This window comes from Varanus komodoensis, unplaced genomic scaffold (assembly GCF_004798865.1).
Source record: "Varanus komodoensis strain SLA01 unplaced genomic scaffold, ASM479886v1 scaffold3, whole genome shotgun sequence".
NCBI lineage: Eukaryota > Metazoa > Chordata > Lepidosauria > Squamata > Varanidae > Varanus > Varanus komodoensis.
This window is the reverse complement of record NW_025335761.1, coordinates 2671075-2689985: the sequence shown is the minus strand read 5'-3', so window position 1 is coordinate 2689985 and position 18911 is coordinate 2671075. Positions and strand designations below refer to the sequence as shown.

The 18911-nt window shown below is 38.9% G+C and overlaps 1 protein-coding gene across 1 annotated transcript in view; it reads left to right on the top strand.

Moving 5' to 3' along the window:
• The window catches only part of LOC123026260 (SH3 and multiple ankyrin repeat domains protein 3-like), a 111363-nt gene that overhangs the window by 22963 nt on the left and 69489 nt on the right, over nucleotides 1-18911 (top strand). The window contains exons 8-9 of the mRNA XM_044435670.1: nucleotides 3864-3980; nucleotides 12778-12855. Coding sequence (XP_044291605.1) covers nucleotides 3864-3980; nucleotides 12778-12855 — 195 coding nt within the window. The remainder of the gene's footprint in view (nucleotides 1-3863; nucleotides 3981-12777; nucleotides 12856-18911) is intronic.

Below are 18911 nucleotides of genomic sequence, written 5' to 3'. Positions count from 1 at the left end.
GGTGGGAGAAACCATGTCGGTCATTTTCTTTGTTGGACTAAAGTTGAACAGGTAATCTTGGGGCCAAAGTACGCTTTTCTTGCCTTTTTCCAGTAATTTATTAGCTACGAGCTGTGACTACCAGAGAAGCGTCTAAATAAAACTTTGTCATAAAGAACAAACAAATCATCCCAAGCAGTTAAAATTTGGACTTGAAATAACTTCATTGTAACTGTTAGAGCAGTTTGCTGTAACCTGGGCAAATAAAAGAGTTTCACCCAGCACTGAAGAGAGAATAGGGACAGTACCAGGGCAAATGTATAAAGGGAGTTGGAAGGATGAGGTGCCACAGTGGAAAGGGGTCACTCCCTCTTCATCACTACTTAACTTGAATGTAGGCAGATGGCAGTGGTATATACAGTGGGGATTTGTGGCTAATTTTGATGGCTGGGCAAGTCCATAGGAAATAGATGGTCTCTTGGGCAACTATGTTTTACCTGTAATTTTGTCATAGACATTCCATGTTTAAGGTACTATGTAATTTGGCCCTTCAAACCTTATGGGGAAGACATGATTCCTGGCGTAAAACAGCACTCTTCTCTGTATATAATGTGGTTTTGTGAAAGTATGTATTAGGATTTTTAGTGGGGGTGGGCAGGAATGGAAAATTGATGACATGATAAGACCTCTGGACTATTTTTACCTATGCTGGTCTATTTTGGAAAAGAATGCAGTATGGAAGGTTCTGGTAGGCCTGCTGATCATGCTTTTCAGCCAGGATGAGTCTTGAGCTTCAGTATATGAAGTTTCGGTATTACTTTCCAGCTTGTGAAAATATATTTGTTTTAGACCCATCTGGTATATCTCTTCCAAGTTCTTAAATACTTTTACTTATAGTCTGGGACAAATCCAACATTATGTTAGCAGATACCCACTAGCACAACGAAATTTTCTTTCCTTCCCATTAAAGCACTCAGTGCTTGTGGAGGGGGGGGGGGATTTCCCCCTCCCATTCTTGCTGGTAGAGCTGCTAGTGCCATTGGAATGACAGCATCTCATTGAATCTACTGAAACCTCAGTATCTATAAACTCTCTTGCTACAATTTTAGCCCATTCAAATCATGGCTGCTGTTCTTTTGTCTGATACAGCACCAGAATTGTGACCCTTCCACAGAGGGTGAGACAGGCTTCGTATTAGGATAGATTGCAGCCCTTTTGAATTGGAACTGTGTGTGTGTGTGTGTGTGTGTGTGTGTGTGTGTGTGTGTGTGTGTGTTTGCTTCATTGTGTAGTGTTATAGTAGTTGAACCTAATACTTGATTCATATTTTTATATTCAAAAGTCGCTTTGCTGGAAACTGTCACAATAATTGGAAAACCGTCTTTTGTGACTGTAATCAGAGACGAAACAGGTTGGTTTACATCCAAAATACAGGCTTCTTGGGCAGCACAGATTCAGTAAGAACAAAGTCATCATTCAGAACTGTGTAAAGCAATCTCATTTTCTCATCAGCTGTGGAAAGTGTGAAATATCTTGGCACAGTGAAGAAGCCATCAGTCACAACCTGCTTTTACCCAAACCATTGCTTGTTGAGATACATTCTCACAGTTCTCCATGGGAAGATTTCCAGTCTTATATCGCATAATGATGAATAGGACGCAGTGGGCCATATATGGGTGTTTTGAGATGATCTTAATTCCTGCTTATTTTATTAGGAGTGGGTTTTTTTTGTTACCTTAGGGCTCAGTGTACTGGAGAAATTCAGGATAATTTGTATTTTGAAAAGCAGTATTATTTATTTATTTATTTGAAATGAATTGATCTTTTTGTATATGTGTGATGCAAATAATGGTTCACCTGTTCCACAAACGGAGCAAAATGGTGCAGTGTTAAAACCTACAACAGAACAGTAGATTAGTACATGCTAAGTAAGAGGGAGAGTATCCAACATAATCACTCTAGTACTATGTTCCCAAGACCTGATTTTTCTGTGGCAGTCGTACGTAAAATCTTCAGCCAGGCAGAAAGCTGTACAATGTCGCGGAGTGTAACTTTAGTAAAAAGTGGGAGTTTGGAGAACCCAACCAGATTTAATGTACAGGCTGATGCAGTCTGTGTTGGGCAGTGTGTTCTACCTTATTGGTTTTCAGTCAGTATTAAATACTTTGTGGTACAGTACACTGCCAGCTGGAGCAATTGGAAGGAAAAATGCTAAATATGTATGCATGTAGCCTGAAGACTATTGTCCATCTACCAACAGTATAGTCATGAACTCGCAGGATCCTGGAGAGGTGGGGGAATGAATGATACTGCATTCAAACTTACCTGCTTGCTTGCTTATTTATTTATTTAAAACATTTCTATGCCGCCCCCATCGCAACAAAGCCTCGGGGCGGCTCACAACAAAAACAAAACAAACAAAATCATACAAAGCAGTAAGCTACATGAGTTTTCTTGGTTTGACAGTATAGAAGGCCTTACTCAGACACTATTCCATAAAGACTTTCTTGATTGCAAAATTGCACAAAGGCAGGTCGAAAACAAAAATGGCAATTATTAATTTTCAGTTGAGGCATATTCTTATTTTTGTGTAATTTTTTCACAGATTGCATATATACTATATGAAAACTAGGGATATCAGAGAAAGCTAATTGGAATGACATTGAATTACCATGAATTTGTGCTGCAGATTCCACAGTACACAGGAATCTTTCAAGATTCCGTGCATTTTCAGACTGTTCTTTATTTTCTGCAACTTCATGCAAATTCAGTTGCATAATGTTATTGGAAAATATACTAATATTTGGCTTAAAAAACAAACACAGTGTTTTCTAGAACTCTGGTCTTTCTTCAGCCTATACTGTGTAGCACTAAGAAGAATATGCAAAAATACTGCATCCCAGTGAAAATTATTCAAAGTGTAGTGTACCCTTTTCAAAGGGAAAAAGTGAGATTCCTTAAATGAGCAGATGATGGAATGAAACAGGCTTGAAAATCTGTGAAACGCATGTAGAATGCATTAAACAAAATCCATTCATCCCTAAAAAATCACACACTTTATTTTAAAAAATGCTTATGAATTTGTTACATAGATGATTTCTCCACATGCATATATTTATAGTTTGCATTTTGGTTGCATGTAGACAATGCTGTTTCTAAGGGAAGCCATAATGATAAACTTCAATCATTTTTGCTCTTTTTCAACAACCCCCTTTAAAAACTTGATTCAGAAATATGATAATTAGTGCCATCTAGTGGTCTTGGTGTTCCCCTCTGCATGATCCTGCACAGTTCATAAAGGTTGGAGCAACTCCAATTTCCACACTTTACAGGGGACCATGTGGTAGTTCCATACCAGGACTGTGGAAAGAGCAGCAAAACTGCAGGAATGACTTATGGATATAACTTCCTTTAATAATTAGCATTCATGCATATTAGCGTTCAGATACTTAATCTTTCTTTCAGTTGAACGCTACTGAAGGAGCCCATCAATGTTTTCTTATCTTGATTACAGTGATAGTTCATTTATGAATGCCTTCCATATGTTTTGCCAATAAGAGAAACAAGGTCAATGTATTTGATTTTGTTTGGTTTTGGCTTATAAATGATTATATTTAAGGAATTGTTGAATCGCTATTAGTGCTGTAATTATTTTGGCTTCAAGCCATGGGAGTGCAATGTGCCATAGTTAAAAACAAGAACAACATAGGTAATCATTTCAAAATGGAGTCTTATTTATTACAAACTTGGTAATAATTTGCATTGTACTGTGCAAAGAGCCTATGTACTCAATGTTTCTGAGTATTGTGTAAGATATAATTGATATAAATTATGTTGCAGTGTGCTGATTTTGTAATTTAAATACAAGTTTTACATCTTTCTAGGCTTGTCGATATGGACATGTCCAGCATTTAGAACATTTCCTGTTTTATGGAGCAGATATGGGAGCACAAAATGCCTCTGGAAACACAGCTTTGCATATCTGTGCGCTTTATAACCAGGTTAGTTACTATTTCATATTTAATGTGATATTATTCTGTGGTGCCTAAACATAAATATGTGCTTTTTATGCCACAAGACCCAGCGTGGTATAGTGGTTAGAGTGCTGGGTGGGGGACTTAGGAGATGTGGGTTCTCATCCCCACTTAGGGGGATCACTCTTCAATCACTCCTCACAACCTCACAGGGATGTTGTAAGGATAAAAGGGAGCAGAGGAGGAATAAGGGAGCCACTTTGGGTTCCTTCCAAGAGTAAAAAAATCAGGGTATAAACACAATGTAACTTAAATTCTTGAAACTAACATTTCAGAAGTGCTACAGGATTTTTGTATGCTGCCACTACACTATGTTTTAATAGATGTCTAGAAGTGAAGAAGAAATGAAGGAATTCCACAAATTTAAAGAAGGCTTTTTTTTTTTTTTTTGGTTCTCTTCCTTCCCTAGTGTCAATAACTTGTCCCTGGGGTCCAAAAAACCTGCTTCCAAGGGAAGGTGTGTGGAAATTTGCTGTTACTGTGGAGCTGGTAAAGAGTTAACCATGCAATCTGACCATGCTGCAGTTCTGATTAGATTGGGGCGGCTGCTAATTTAAACTCACATAAATGTACACATAAATGTAGTTTGACCTGTAGAATTCTAAAATCAAATGAACCTTGATGAGTAGGTGTTTTTCCCTTTCTAAGGGCTTCCTTGAAATAGCTGGCTGCATAAAAACTGTTGCTTCCATAGACATAATCTTTGTATACATTGTATACAGAGTAAGTGCATACATTTCTATTCAGAAGTAAGTCCTATTGTCTTCAACACCAGTGTTTACAATGATCCTTATATAAAAATAAGAACTAATGTTTTTCCAAGTTAGACATATGAAAATCTGTATGTATGGAAATTTTACAGATTTTGAACATTTAAAGCAGTGCACAAAACGTCAGTGTATGAGGTGTTTGGATGCAAGAGTTGGTTCAAGTTGGTTCAACTGTTGGACACCCTTTGAGGGTTAGAGGAGCCAGCTGTGTACATCTCAGGTCCAGAACATACCTCTTTGAAAGAAGGGCCTCTTGATACAGTGCTTGGATCATCCTGGATCTATGTCAAGGCAAGCTCAAGCAGCAGAGATTGCTGGATTAAACAGTTATCAAGTCTATGGCTAGGTGAAAATCAGAGTAGCGTTCTGTGGGTAAAGGGCTGACACAGTGTGCTTGCCAAGGCAAATCGGGCAGGACAATTGTAGGAGCAGGCAGAAACAGAATAAGGGAAGCAAGGGATGAAAGGAAATGCTGAAAAACCAAGGACATTGTCCTTTGGTTTGCACACTTCTCTGAAGCCTCCAAATTCAGAGGATTTCATGTAGCCAGTGTCCAGTGAGAGCTGCTAGCAAGACAGAGGAATAACAAAATGGAGTTTTGGCTCTTTCGTACTCCTGCTGTTTTGTTAATACACTGGACCTCTCTTATTTACTTGCTGGGTATTAAATCTAGGCAGAGGTATCATGATTCAGGAACAACAAAGGTTAGAATCCACAAACAACCCTAGTCACATTTACAGAAATAAACAGAAAAATAGCTTCCAGCATACATTTTCCAGCAGCTTCTCTAAGTTTCTGATGGTATCCTGCAGTGACAGATGCCCCATGCAAGTCCCAGCTGCATTCACTCAGATCATATAGAGTGTTCTTCATGAGAAGAGTTCCTTTCCTCCCAAGTAGAACTCTGCTGCAACTTGGCAATTCATCACGATTCTACCTCTTCTCCTGCTGATACCTCCTGAGACTTGGGCCTACTTAGCTGCCTCTTGGGCAGCCTGCCTCTTTTCTCAAGAGGCTTCAAACTCAGCCCTTGTACAGGGCCAATCCTGTGGAATGTGCTCTGTTTGGACCTCTAACTCTAACTTCTTAAAGAAGTCTTCCAATAGAAGGCATAACAAGATGGGCCTTCGAGCACGTCTAGAAGAAGCATGCTGGTACAGGTGGAATGGAGGCTGATGAGACCACAGGAAACAGTATATCCTGGCTTCTCCTCTTTGCCACCAAGCCACCTCCTCCCTGGCTGATTTCATGGCTTTAGAAATTAGGAGTGATTCTTTCTATGGCAGCTGCAAGGGGTTGGGGATATATTGGAATTCAGAGCCTGCCTTCCAACATCTTAGTAGTATCTACCATTTCAGAGAAAGAATTCTAAATCTAAGTCACAGGAAATCATGTCTTCCCATGACTTCATAAGGATTATTTAGAATGAAGAATATACATAGTATGTTGTGGTGATTGTATAGGAGGAACCAAAATTAATGGTTCTCTTTAGTGACTGACTTGCAAGCTTAGAAGGAAACCAGTAGAAACCAAGTTAGCAATTTGCTTGTAATAAGCATATTTTGTATACCTGGAGAGAGATTTTTTAAAATAAATATCAGTACACATACATTCTCTTTAGCGGGTCTGTTAATACCAATAGCTTTGATATTCATAAACCTATGACAAACAAGGATTTTTAAAGGTTATTTTAGGATTTGTCTTACAACATTTCAGTGCTGTACTACATTAGAAATACACAAGTAATGAGGCCTGTTATAACTAGTGCAACATCCGTTAAAGCATCTGCTTCTTAATTAATTGCTACTTCAGGCCTAAGTATCCTGTCAAACCAGATATTTTTCATTTTCTTGATATTTCTAAAATATCTGTTATTTTAGAAATGATGGGTATTTGGGATAAACTGCACCAGTATGCTTAAAAAATGCCAGGGTCTATGTGTTAAAACCAAGATGATTAAAAAATCTAATTGAAAAATAGCAGATGTAGTACATACCATTGGTTGAGATATTGCATGAATATAAATAGAATAAAATAACAAAAAATATAATGCACTTATACACGCTTCTGAAAAAGGGACACTGAAATGTGCACTTTTCCTATTAGAATTAACCAAAAAGCATGTTGTCGACAAAAAGGGGAACAAGCTGAACTGTGCTTTGCTGTGAAGTTTGGAGAATTTTGGCTAGGTCAGATGGTTCTCTTATATTTTGGTAATCCCACTTCTGCTTTCAACAGAATACTAATGAAATGTAAAAAATCTGAAGTTCAAACCAGAAGCCATAATAATTTTTTTAAAACCTTCTCTATTATGTATTTGAATGTCTGAAGCCCTTTTCAGGGAAAAATCTCAGCCTAGCAAATATCTTGTATAGTATCTCTCTCATTTATGGGAGAAAATAAAGTCTGTGCCATTTCTATTCTATTGACGCTGAAAAGAAAAGAAAAAAATCGCCAGCAATGGATCAGGTTGTTATGGAGATACCACCTTAAAATAAATAGGCATCCTGGATCAGATGGTATATTTTTCTTCAGCAGTGTTCAGATATTAGTTCAACCAACAGCACCTCACACTCTTGATTAAAGAGTGTGAGGTGCTGAGACATTTATGCAAGCTGTGCTCCCATTTATACCTGTGGGCTTCTATACATTTAGCGCAAAGGACTGAAATTGATTTCTAATGGTCAAAAGCAGAGTTTTTCATTTTTACTCTAGGTTAGGCACATTCTGAAAAATGCTATCTTATGTTAGCATTGGCCCCTTATGCCTACTCTAAACTAAAAATGAATGAATGACTTATCTGCTAGATATGGATGTAAAGTAATATTTGTTTTGACTATCTTGCCTCAACTATCCTGCTCAGAGCAGTTGGGTGTCCTGGCACCCTGCAAAGTTTTAGTACATTTATGTTCAGGAAAATGCCTGAACAACATTTCTCAATCAAGAAAGTTTAATGTCTTGTAGGGCTGAGACTTTTCTTTGGTATGTAATACCTGATGAGACTCACTGGACCCTCATTCTTTTCTCTTTAAAGTAGAGACATTAACAAAATACTTATCAATACATACAGAAATGAAGAGAATCTTTGAGTGTTCCTGAGTTCCTTACAATAATATAGTGTTAGGATTTTTTGTTGTTTTGTTATTTTTGAAAGAATAAATGTTGCTCCTTTTGAGAACCAGTCTATGCAGACCCGATTGTGTGGGTCCGCCCCCGGAGCCGGATGGATCCGGAAGGATTCCTGAAGGCTCTGGGGGAGTTTCCGGCTGACAAGACGGGTGCTCCTGTCGAGGCTCTGGTGGAACTGTGGAATGGGGAGATGACCAGGGCTGTAGACACGATCGCTCCTAAGCGTCCTCTCCCACCGGGCAGAGCCCTCTCTTCCCCTTGGTACACTCCAGAATTGAGGGCAATGAAGCAGGTTGGGAGACGGCTAGAGCGTAGGCGGAGGAAATCACGGGATGAATCTGACCGAACACACTTAAGAGCCCACTATCGGGCCTATGCTGTGGCGGTGAGGGCGGCGAAAAAGAGACACTTCTCCGCTTCCATTGCCTCCTCACAATGCCGTCCGGCGGAGCTCTTTCGAGTGGTGCAAGGCCTGGTTCACCCAGGGCCGAAGGAAGAGCTGATTCCACCCTCAAAGGCCTGCTGTGACGACTTTGCCGAGCATTTTAGGGAGAAAATCACTCAGATTCGTCACGAGCTAGATTCCACTATTGATTCAGAGGTTTTAAGGGAGACACCAACGCTGCCATCTGGTCCAGAATTATTGGATGAATTTCAGTTATTGCGGCCCGCTGATGTGGACAAGGTGCTTGGACGAGTACGTCCTACCACTTGCCTTTTGGACCCTTGCCCGTCTTGGTTAATAAAGGATTCCAAGCACGGGATTGGAACCTGGATCTTGGAAGTGGTTAACGCTTCTCTGAGGGAGGGTCGGGTGCCTGCCCCTTTAAAGGAGGCGGTAGTCCGACCGGTCCTGAAGAAGGCATCACTGGATCCAGGGATGGCCGCTAACTATAGACCAGTGGCCAACATCCCGTTTCTGGGCAAGGTGTTAGAGCGAGTGGTGGCGGGACAACTCCAAGCACTCTTGGATGAAACTGATTATCTGGACCCATTTCAGTCCGGCTTCAGACCCGGGTACGGTACTGAATCTGCCTTGGTCGCCCTGTACGATGACCTGTGCAGGGAGAAGGACAGGGGGAGTGCGTCCCTGTTGGTTCTCCTGGACCTCTCAGCGGCTTTCGATACCATCGACCATGGTATCCTTCTGGATAGGCTGGCGGGATTGGGGGTCGGAGGCACCGCTTTGCGGTGGTTCCGCTCCTATCTCAACGACCGATTCCAGAAGGTGGTGTTGGGGGACTATGGCTCTGCGCCATGGCAGCTTTGCCATGGGGTACCGCAGGGTTCCATTTTGTCCCCTTTACTGTTCAATATCTACATGAAACCGCTGGGAGAGGTCATCAGGAGGTGTGGGCTGCGGACCCATCAGTATGCTGATGATACCCAGCTCTACCTCTCGTTTTCCACCAATCCAGGTGAGGCAGTGGCTGTGCTGAACCGGTGCCTGGCCGAGGTAATGGGCTGGATGAGGGCCAATAAACTGAAGCTCAATCCAGACAAGACGGAGGTCCTGTTGGTTGACGGTTCAGGCTTCGGAGAAGGTGACCTGAACCTTGTCCTGAACGGGGTTGCACTCCCTCCTAGGGACAAGGTCCGCAGCTAGGGAGTGCTCCTCGACCCGGAGCTTTCACTTGAAGCTCAGGTGACAACAGCGGCGAGGAGCGCTTTCCTCCAGCTTCGGCTGATTCATCAGCTGCGCCCCTACCTGGAGTACGACTGCCTTGCAACAGTGACTCATGCGCTGGTGACTTCCCGTCTTGACTTCTGTAACGCGCTCTACGTGGGGCTACCCTTGAAGACGGTCCGGATACTTCAATTGGTTCAGAATAGAGCTGCCAGGCTGCTGACGGGGACTGGACGTTATGTTCACATGACTCCAGTTCTCCGTCAGCTTCACTGGCTCCCCATTGAAGTCCGGGCCCAATTCAAGGTGTTGGTAATGACCTATAAAGCCCTAAACAGCTTGGGTCCTGGTTACCTGAAGGAGCGCTTACATCCATATTTGCCCAGTCGCCCCCTGAGATTGGCGGGAGAGGCCCTTCTCCGGGAGCCCTCCGTGAGAGAAATTAGGAGGGTGGCTACTCGGAGAAGGGCTTTCTCAGCGGTGGCGCCTAAGTTATGGAATGCGCTCCCCAGAGAGGTCCGCCTGGCGCCGTCGTTATTTGTTTTTCGGCGCCAGGCTAAGACCTTTTTATTTAAGCAACATTTTAAATGCTAAATACAATTGAATTTTATCTGGCCAGGGCGGCTTATTTTATAATGTGTGTTTTAATTAAGATTATTTTATATGGATATTTTAACTTATTGTTTTATCTATGTTGTAAGCCGCCCCGAGGCTTCGGCGAATGGGGCGGCATAAAAATGTTTTAATAAATAAATAAATAAATATGTTGAAATCTTTTTTGGACCAAGCAGCTGTTTATATGGATAATCCAGAAAGTTCCCTAAATACATTTTTAATGATGTCTCACTTAACAGGAAAACCATTTCTCCTTGATATTAATAGATCTACATTACAGGGTAGCAAGTTGCATAATAAGTTCTAGGGCCCTCTGGTATTTTTTGAATATTTATCAGCTGGTTCTTCAGTAATGGCAGACAAACTGTTTTGAAGTGGAACTTATCAAGCAATAGAAATCCTCCTCTGTAATGTGCATCCATAAGTCAGTGTTTGCTTTGCTTTACAATAGGTCATGTGTACACGAAATGGTTTGGCTGAAGTGGATTACCCTAAAATCTCATGATGTACATATATACTCTAGAATATACACAGAATCCTCTGCAACGTGCAGGAATTCTATAGTGGTGTGAAAGGGAGCACTGAACATGGGAAGTTTTGAAAACTAGTAAAAAGGTTGTTTTGTTGAGAAAACTAAAAATGCGCAGTGGGTATAAATTACCCATTTTGGTAGGACATCTTTCATTACTGGAGTAGTAGAGGCAAATAATAGCTTGGCAAATATAAACACTGATTGCCATTTGAAAAACTACAGCACCTGCTTGAACGTAAGCTATTGCTGCTTCCTAGATAATCATTTCATACAATATTTAACTCTTATTTGATGGAATAAGCCTGATACTTCTTGTTAGTTTTCTTCTAGTTTCCCCTCAGTGTGTCAGTCACATGACATTTCACATGTAATGGTGAGAATTCCTCCTTTTTCCAGGATGTGGCACTTGATTATGGAAAATATATTTATACAAAGAGATTAAAAAAGCATTTCTAACCTTTCTGACTAGTTCTACATTGTTGGTACTATGCTTTTCTGGTCCTAAAGAGATGCTAGGGGTAGGATCCTGATACTAATATGATTGGCAGTAGTTTCTCAGGAAAAGGGCAAGATCTAACATTTTGCTAATCTCTCACGCTTCATCTTAGAAAAGTTGCTAGAAAAAAAAGATTTAGCTGCTAGGCCAGTGATTTAATTAGCATCTAGATAACTGAATTAATTTAAGATGTTTTAGTATAATCAGCCAATTTTAACAAGACTGCTGTGATCAGATGGCCAGGTTATTACATTAATTGGTACTAGGGGACTATCTAGCATTGCCTCAGTGCTAGGGGGACTCACCTTTAGCAAATAGAAGTGAACCCAAATGCTTATTTTCAGAATCAGTTGGATTAGTATAGCCTGCAGGAGAGAGCTTTGCTGACTTATTACATTACTGAAATAAGCAGTTCTTGTTTCAGTGATTGCTTTAGGAAGCACTTGTTTCCAATAGCCCTTATGTAATGAAAGAAACAGCAGAAGTACAGCAACAATATAGGATACTGTCCCTGAATTCCACAATATATTAGTAACGGTCAAAGGGTGATTCTTAAACATAGGTTCATTATAAGATTAAAAATCCAGACTTGCATAATTTACTTTTGTAGAATTATGGATTGACCATTATGGTTATATAAAGGGATAAAAAATTTAGAAATGGACAGACATTCGAAAAATAGCTTGAACAAATGATTTTCAGACCAAAGCACTTGCATTTAAATTGGTTGCAATTAACACTTTTGCAGTCATGGATAGTATGTAACTATTCTTTTGATAATGAGTTCACTATATCTATACTCACCAAGATAATCAAGTGTAAGGACATTTTACTGGAGACCAAGATTATCCAAACTGTTCTCAGTCATAATGTATAGGTGTGAAAGCTGGGCAGTGAAGAAAGCTGAGAGGAAGAAAATAGATGCAGTTGAAACATGGTGTTGGAGTACAGCTTTGCAAACATCCTGGACTGGTGTAGATCAAATCAAGCCAGAAACCTAGAAGCAAAAGTTTCATACTTTGGACACTTTTCCATCACTCAATGAAGAAGATATTTATGCTAGGGAAAGTTGAATGCAGAAGATAAAAGTGAAGACCAAATTTGATATGGATTCAATTCATAAAGGAAACTACATCTTGGAACTGAGTGGGGCTGTCATTCATAGTGTCACCATAGTCAGAGACTACTTGATGGCACATAACTTGTTTGTGTTATGATCCTACTTATAATTTACCCCAGGTGGAAGAAGTTCCTGTTGGCATCAGTGGAAGCTTCTCTGCTTGGCCTAATGTCAAATCAACCTCAAGGGAATAATTAACATCTGGACCACAATGGGGGTTTTGTTGCATTTGGAAATAGTGCAGCATCAAGTGTTTCATTTAGCATCATAATTCACTTAGTTCTACTCACTGAATATCACCAGTGTTAACATTATTACAGAGAATGGCTTTGTATAAACTGGTACCCTGCAGCAGGTGTGGCCAATGATGAACAATGCTGGGAATTGCAGTCCAAAACATCTGGGGAACACCTGGTTTTGCCAGGATAGCATACAGGAATGCAAGAGTATAACAGATTGTTTATTATATTTGCAGGACAGCTGTGCAAGAGTTTTATTGTTACGGGGAGCCAACAAGGAGTTAAAGAACTATAACAGCCAATCCCCATTTCAGGTAAAAATGAATTCAAAATGCAACAATCCTATGTATATATCAGCACTGATGACAAATTGATGATTGCATTGTGTCTGTATATGGGATGAATGTGGGGAACTGTTGTACCTTGAAGTATTTATGTATTCGTTACATTTGACTGTAGGTTATCAGCATATACACAGAAAGTTAAAGAGCTGCTTAATTGAACCAGATTGCTTCCTTGTTTACTGTGAGTGGTCACCTGAGAACTTGTAAATCCTTTCTCATTTGAATATGAGAAACTAGTTTGTAGAAACCATTTGCAAATCAGGATATTAAAATGAAGGTTTATTTGAATATTATGTCTGAAAATGATCTGTATGTTTGAGCATTTATCTTTATTTATACATAGACTTCAGTGTTAAGAAGTAGAAGAGAGGCATTTTAAAATTGTATGCTTATTATACAATTGTATGCTAATAGTTTTAAATTTGTATTACAGACCCATGATAAAGCAAAAACTAATAATGTCATATGTGAAAATGCCTTAAGGGAAGTAAGAAAGGAAATCAGAAAGAAATATGAAAGTAAAGATGTAATTGTTTGCAAATCACATAGTGCTTTGCCATTGTGTTAGAAAGGAAACAACCGGTTGGCATATGTAATTATGGAAAGGACAGCTATATGCAAAACAAGTTGTGCTCTGAATGAAAATGTACTGCAGGCATACCATCGGTTTTAATTCTAGGTGGATTGCTCTCTAACATACCAGATTTCAAGGTTCAGATATCACATAACCCAGAAATGGAGTGTTACCAGGTTATTTATTACAGCAGAAGCGGGCATGAGAATCCATATGCATGCTTGCTTGTTCCCACTGTGTTTTCAGAAAATGCGTTGTTAAGTGTGAGTCGTTATCAATGTGTAAACCAGTTCACAGAGTTGTTATATTTTTTTGTTTTTGTTTTCTGCATTAACATAGTAGAGAATAAAGAGATATGGGATGGCAGATTTGCAGTTTGGCCTTTAATATATATTCATTGGTTGACTTGCTATGCAATGTAGCTGAAAGGGAAAAAGAGAGGTTCTCATGTAGTATGTAGTAAATGGGGGAGATGAATTTATAGTGACAACTGCACAATGCAGCAAAGCAATTAGTGTTAAGTCAGAAGTAATATAAAAAGGGTAGTCACATTGTTTCCAGGCATTCTACCAATGTGTCTTCAAAGGTAAAATGACAAAAAGGCACACCAGCAAATATAGCTCTGGTCTGAGCTGGCAGTCTTGAACGTCCTTGTCCACGTGCAATCTACTAAATATTCTTTGTATAGAGAAAATTAACCAAACAGCCAGCAGCTCAATACCTGGAACGTGAAACATTTAATCACAGGCACTCTGCAGCAAGGCAATTTGTTAATTTTTCCCAGGGGGATTCATGAGGAGGAGATGGTAGTGAGAAAGGAAGCAAGCAAGAAGGATGATGGATTAGTATGCTTATCAGTCAGCTGAGAAGGTTTGCTGTAGGTGCTAAATAATGGATTGATGTTCAGCTTGATAAGCCCCCCTTTTTAGATTACATTTGTCATTGCTAAGAATTTTATTTTACTAATTGACTTGATGCAAATGATACAATTTCAAAATTACATAGGATCCTCTTGAATAATGGAATTTTGCATAGTAAAGTAATACTGTGGTAATCAGAACATTATAACACAAACTCTTTACAAAGTTGTCACATTCATTAGCTGCTATCAAGTACTGCATTGAATTTGTACTAAACCTCTAATTTAAAATATCGTTTTTAAAATAAAAGACAAAAGGAAGGCTGGATTTTATTTGTTGTTTCTGTGTCTCTGGCAAGATCACTTTTGTCTCACTAAAATTGGAAAATAGAGCTATCATAACAGAAGAAAATACCATACTAGATAAATGGGTTCCACTTACTTTGATGAGATGAGGTCATGAAAGAGGATTTCCTCTTCCACTAGCCATAAATGGGCGTTTCTGACCATTAGATGAGATGACAGAGAGTAAAGAAAGCTGATGATCATAGAAATGTCAAGGAGTTCCATTTCATGTATTTTGACAAAGAATATCTCTAGCATTATAGAAGTTAGTTTCTTTTCAACTTTATATAATACCTAATATATTTTTGCTTACTCAATTTAAAATATATTAAAACTATGGTTGTTGTCTAATCAACATAATTTCAGTTGATTAATGAACCACCTTGTAATTGATTAATCCATAAATTTATTAAATTTAAATTCTTTACCAAAATCTCAATATTAGGTGTCTTTTTCAAAAACTGAAAGATGTGTGGAATAGCTTAAACAATGGCCATTATTCATTTTTATAATTTTCTTTTAGATACCGTTTACAGTAACACACCAGAACCAAAATAGGCTAAGAATAAACAATTGTGCTGATCTTGGAATCAGTGCTAATTCCAAGATTTCAAGAGATCTTTGAAGAGATGCCGTCAGTGAGCCTTCCTGCTTACTATTGATGGCTATCTATTTGTTAGCCTGTCCTTATGGGTCCAACAGGCACCCCCATTCTAATGCCTCTAGAGATTGGTAGTGGTGCCCCTACTGTGGTTTGGGCCTTGTCAGATGCCCTGGGATGCCAACTGTTTTAATTTGTAACCCTGAGAATTAGATATGTCCCCACTGATGAGTCACTCATAGATGTTCAATCTGCCAATTAAAATGTTCATCCCTAATTAAATCCAGTCTAGTTGGACATATTGAGGTTCTGAGTTCCTCCTTTGTAAAACCTTTTTATGCAAATGTCAAGATAATGTTTCTGTAAAGTATGCAAAATTATCTTTAAAAATAGGAGTTTAAAGTTTCTTTGCACCGCACATTGTTTTACATGGGAAAAATGTGTAACCAGTTTCTCTCCTCTGTTCCTTTTATCCTTTTGTATTCCTTTTTATTATTCCTTTTATATATCCTTTTATACATATAGTGGATTTTAAAGGCTTGTTTCCTCATATTTCCAAATTATAAGATTTGATGTAATGCATACATATATAGGTATTGTGCAACATAGCTGGAGTGATTGGGTGTGTTACCTTACTCAGGATAAGCCATAATTTTTGGTTTTTGTGACTGTGAATTGGACCTGATTGCCTGAATTAGCCTGTTATATATACAGGGGAATGAAATTTAAAGTTTTGTTTAAGAAACTTTGTGGTTTCCTTAAAATCCAGTGGAATAAAACTAAATTCTGTGTATGTGTGTGTTTTTTTGCTTTAAGATATATTTCACAGACCTGGTTAAAAAATGGAATATTAAAGTAAAAATGTATCTTCTTGCTCAATGTCTGTTTTGTGTTTCATTTTGTATTGTAAGCAGACAATTTTTAGTTTCAACTGACCCTCTTTTGAAATGACTGTTCAGTCATGTAAGTAGTAATAGGGATTATATAATCACTTGCCTTGATAAATTTCTCTACAAACCTTCTGTAGTTCTAGATATACATACATTTCAGTATTTGCTCCTTTGTTCATTTCTCATTTATTCAAATCAAATAAAAATGATTTTAGAATGTGTTTTCTTGTGAATGGTTTGTTAGGTGACATTTAAATTAAGGAAAAGGCTTAGAAACAGCCATGCATTTCTCACGTTTACTTAATTAAGCATTAGGATTTATAACCATAGTGTTTTAAGGGAATAGATTAAAGTTGTTTTTTTTTAAATAGTGTAACCTAAAATGAAATGTTAACCTCTGCTCCCCTCCCCAAATATATCTGAGAAGATATATTAGTTCAGAGCTAAAAGGTAGTCTGCCATTCTAGGATGCTTCCAGATAAGGTTTTTAATCTCACCATTGTTTTCCTTATTCATGAAATTTGATGGAAGATTAAGATACCATCTTCTACTTGTAACCTTCCCATGTCTTACATCTCTTTTTTCTTACAGCAGAAAAGATGGAAAAACTGCTTAGTACTGTTAAATAGTTAGGAAACCTCCAGGTGGAAGAACCTTTATTTGCCTATTCATTTAACATTTGAAATGCAAGTCTTCAGATTTCTCCTAGACTGAAAAGCTTTATAAAGTAGATCTATTCTATAGGAGTAAAAAAAATGGTCATGTTGTATTATGCTATTTCTTTATACAAGAATTAGGGACAGTCAGGTTGTACCCTGATTTGTGTAGATATGTTTCATTGTTGCGTTATATAAAATAGTATAATAGAATTCTGGAAGATATGGCGGAGACTGCAAACCTTGGAAGCTTTTATGTTGACTTTTCAGGCATACAGATAATAATTGGGGCAATCTGACACAGGAAACTCTAAATCAGGAAGTTTTTCTTGTAAGGGCTCTCATAGCAAAAGCCTAATGGTTACATATTTTAAGGCAAATGATAACACATAGCAGATGATTAATTGTCAATATCATTCTCACAAGATGTTGTCGATAGTAACTATGCCTTATAAGAAACTCATAACAACATGGGTTCCCAGTTGTAATCTCTGCAGTTTAATGTATGCAAGACTCTCGGCAATCAACAACCAGTATTCAACTAATCTGCAAACCCAGAGAGATGTCAGGAACATCAAGGCTTATCAAACCTAAGAGATGAGAACATGCTCAATAACAAGTCCACAGAAGTCCCCACATGTGAAGAACTTAATGCCTAAAGCTTTGTGATCTCTGCTTTATGGGTCCAGGCACAAGAAAGTTCAAAATTCAGAACTGACACAAGCCCAGCTGGGGTACACTTAATGAAAGTGCATAGTCTATCAAAACTATCACAGTTTTTGTTCTCTAGGAAATTAACATCCTGTTTCTGCAGAAGGATCTCATTGGCCCAAGATGTAGGCTGAGAAGGCAAGATGTTCTTCTGGCTTTTCAACAGGCAATGGGTGTAACAGTCCTTCTGACAAACCACTGACTGACAGGAGTTTTAGTCCATCATGTGGCTTTCCAACCCTAGAGTTTCCCTTCCAGCCTTCATGGGTGAGACTTCAATTTGAATTGCAGCTCTCTGGCCCTCCCTTCCACCAAGTTCCCAGAGAAGCTCTCAGTTCTCATGTCTGCAAAGGTCAACACAGGAGCTGAACAAGGGGGAGTCCAGTACTGGCATTACTTTTCTTGCACAAGGCTTGGCATTCCATAGGCTTTCCAAATCTAAACCCTGCCAGGCTGCCTCTGATCAAATTCTGACCAAAAGTAGTAGTAGTGCTGAGGCTGGGTCCTGATACTTATAGTGTACTGTTCCGTGTCATGTAAGATTAACAGCTCATGTAAAGGACTGGGTAAACTACTCACTTGCGTATCATAGCAAGAATGGCTATTAAATATAATTGCAAAAGAGGAAGATATTGCATTGCTGTTGGACTGCTTAACTGTTGTTACCAGCATCCATTCTAGCAGGTTATATAGAGGGAAATGAGTTGGGAAGTAGGGCCTTTCCACAAATCGTGATGAAAGACTATTTACTTTTTTTCTCTTCCTTTCGTATTTCACTTTCCATGTGTGTTGAGTCCTGCTAGGTTGTAAGCCTGCAGGAGGGAAATGACCTTTTACAGATTGCGTGTAAGCTGCTCTAAGACACCTTTGACTATATTATTTAAATAATTCAAGTAATTTGGATATTGTGTGTATGAACAGACTAACAAACTTTGTTCAAAATGTTTGACAATTCATTTACAAGTAAGTTGAAAAATGGAATATTTTCAAAATGTACTGTATCCTGAAGGTGCAGCATTCTGTACAACCATGTGCACTGTTGGAAACACTATGATAATCTTGCATTGACGGGATTCTTGCTGATTAAGACTTGCATTAAATTCTGTAGTATTGGGGACGTTCCATTTTTCTGTAGCCCGCAGGCTTAAGTCTTTTTCCCTTCATACATATGGCAGTTGCTGGAGAGCTGGACTATCTGGTCCTTGCCTTACATGTGACTATGTATGAGGAAGAGAAGCAGCAATTAAAATGGCAAAGGAGCAATAGCCTCTGATTCTTGTAAATGCTGTAGTGGGAAAGCAGTTGCTGGGGCTCTTTAGGATATCTGTGGGGTTCAGTGGAGAACAGTGCAGTTTGGTCGTCCTTCTGCTCCAGTGCCTGAAGCAGGGAC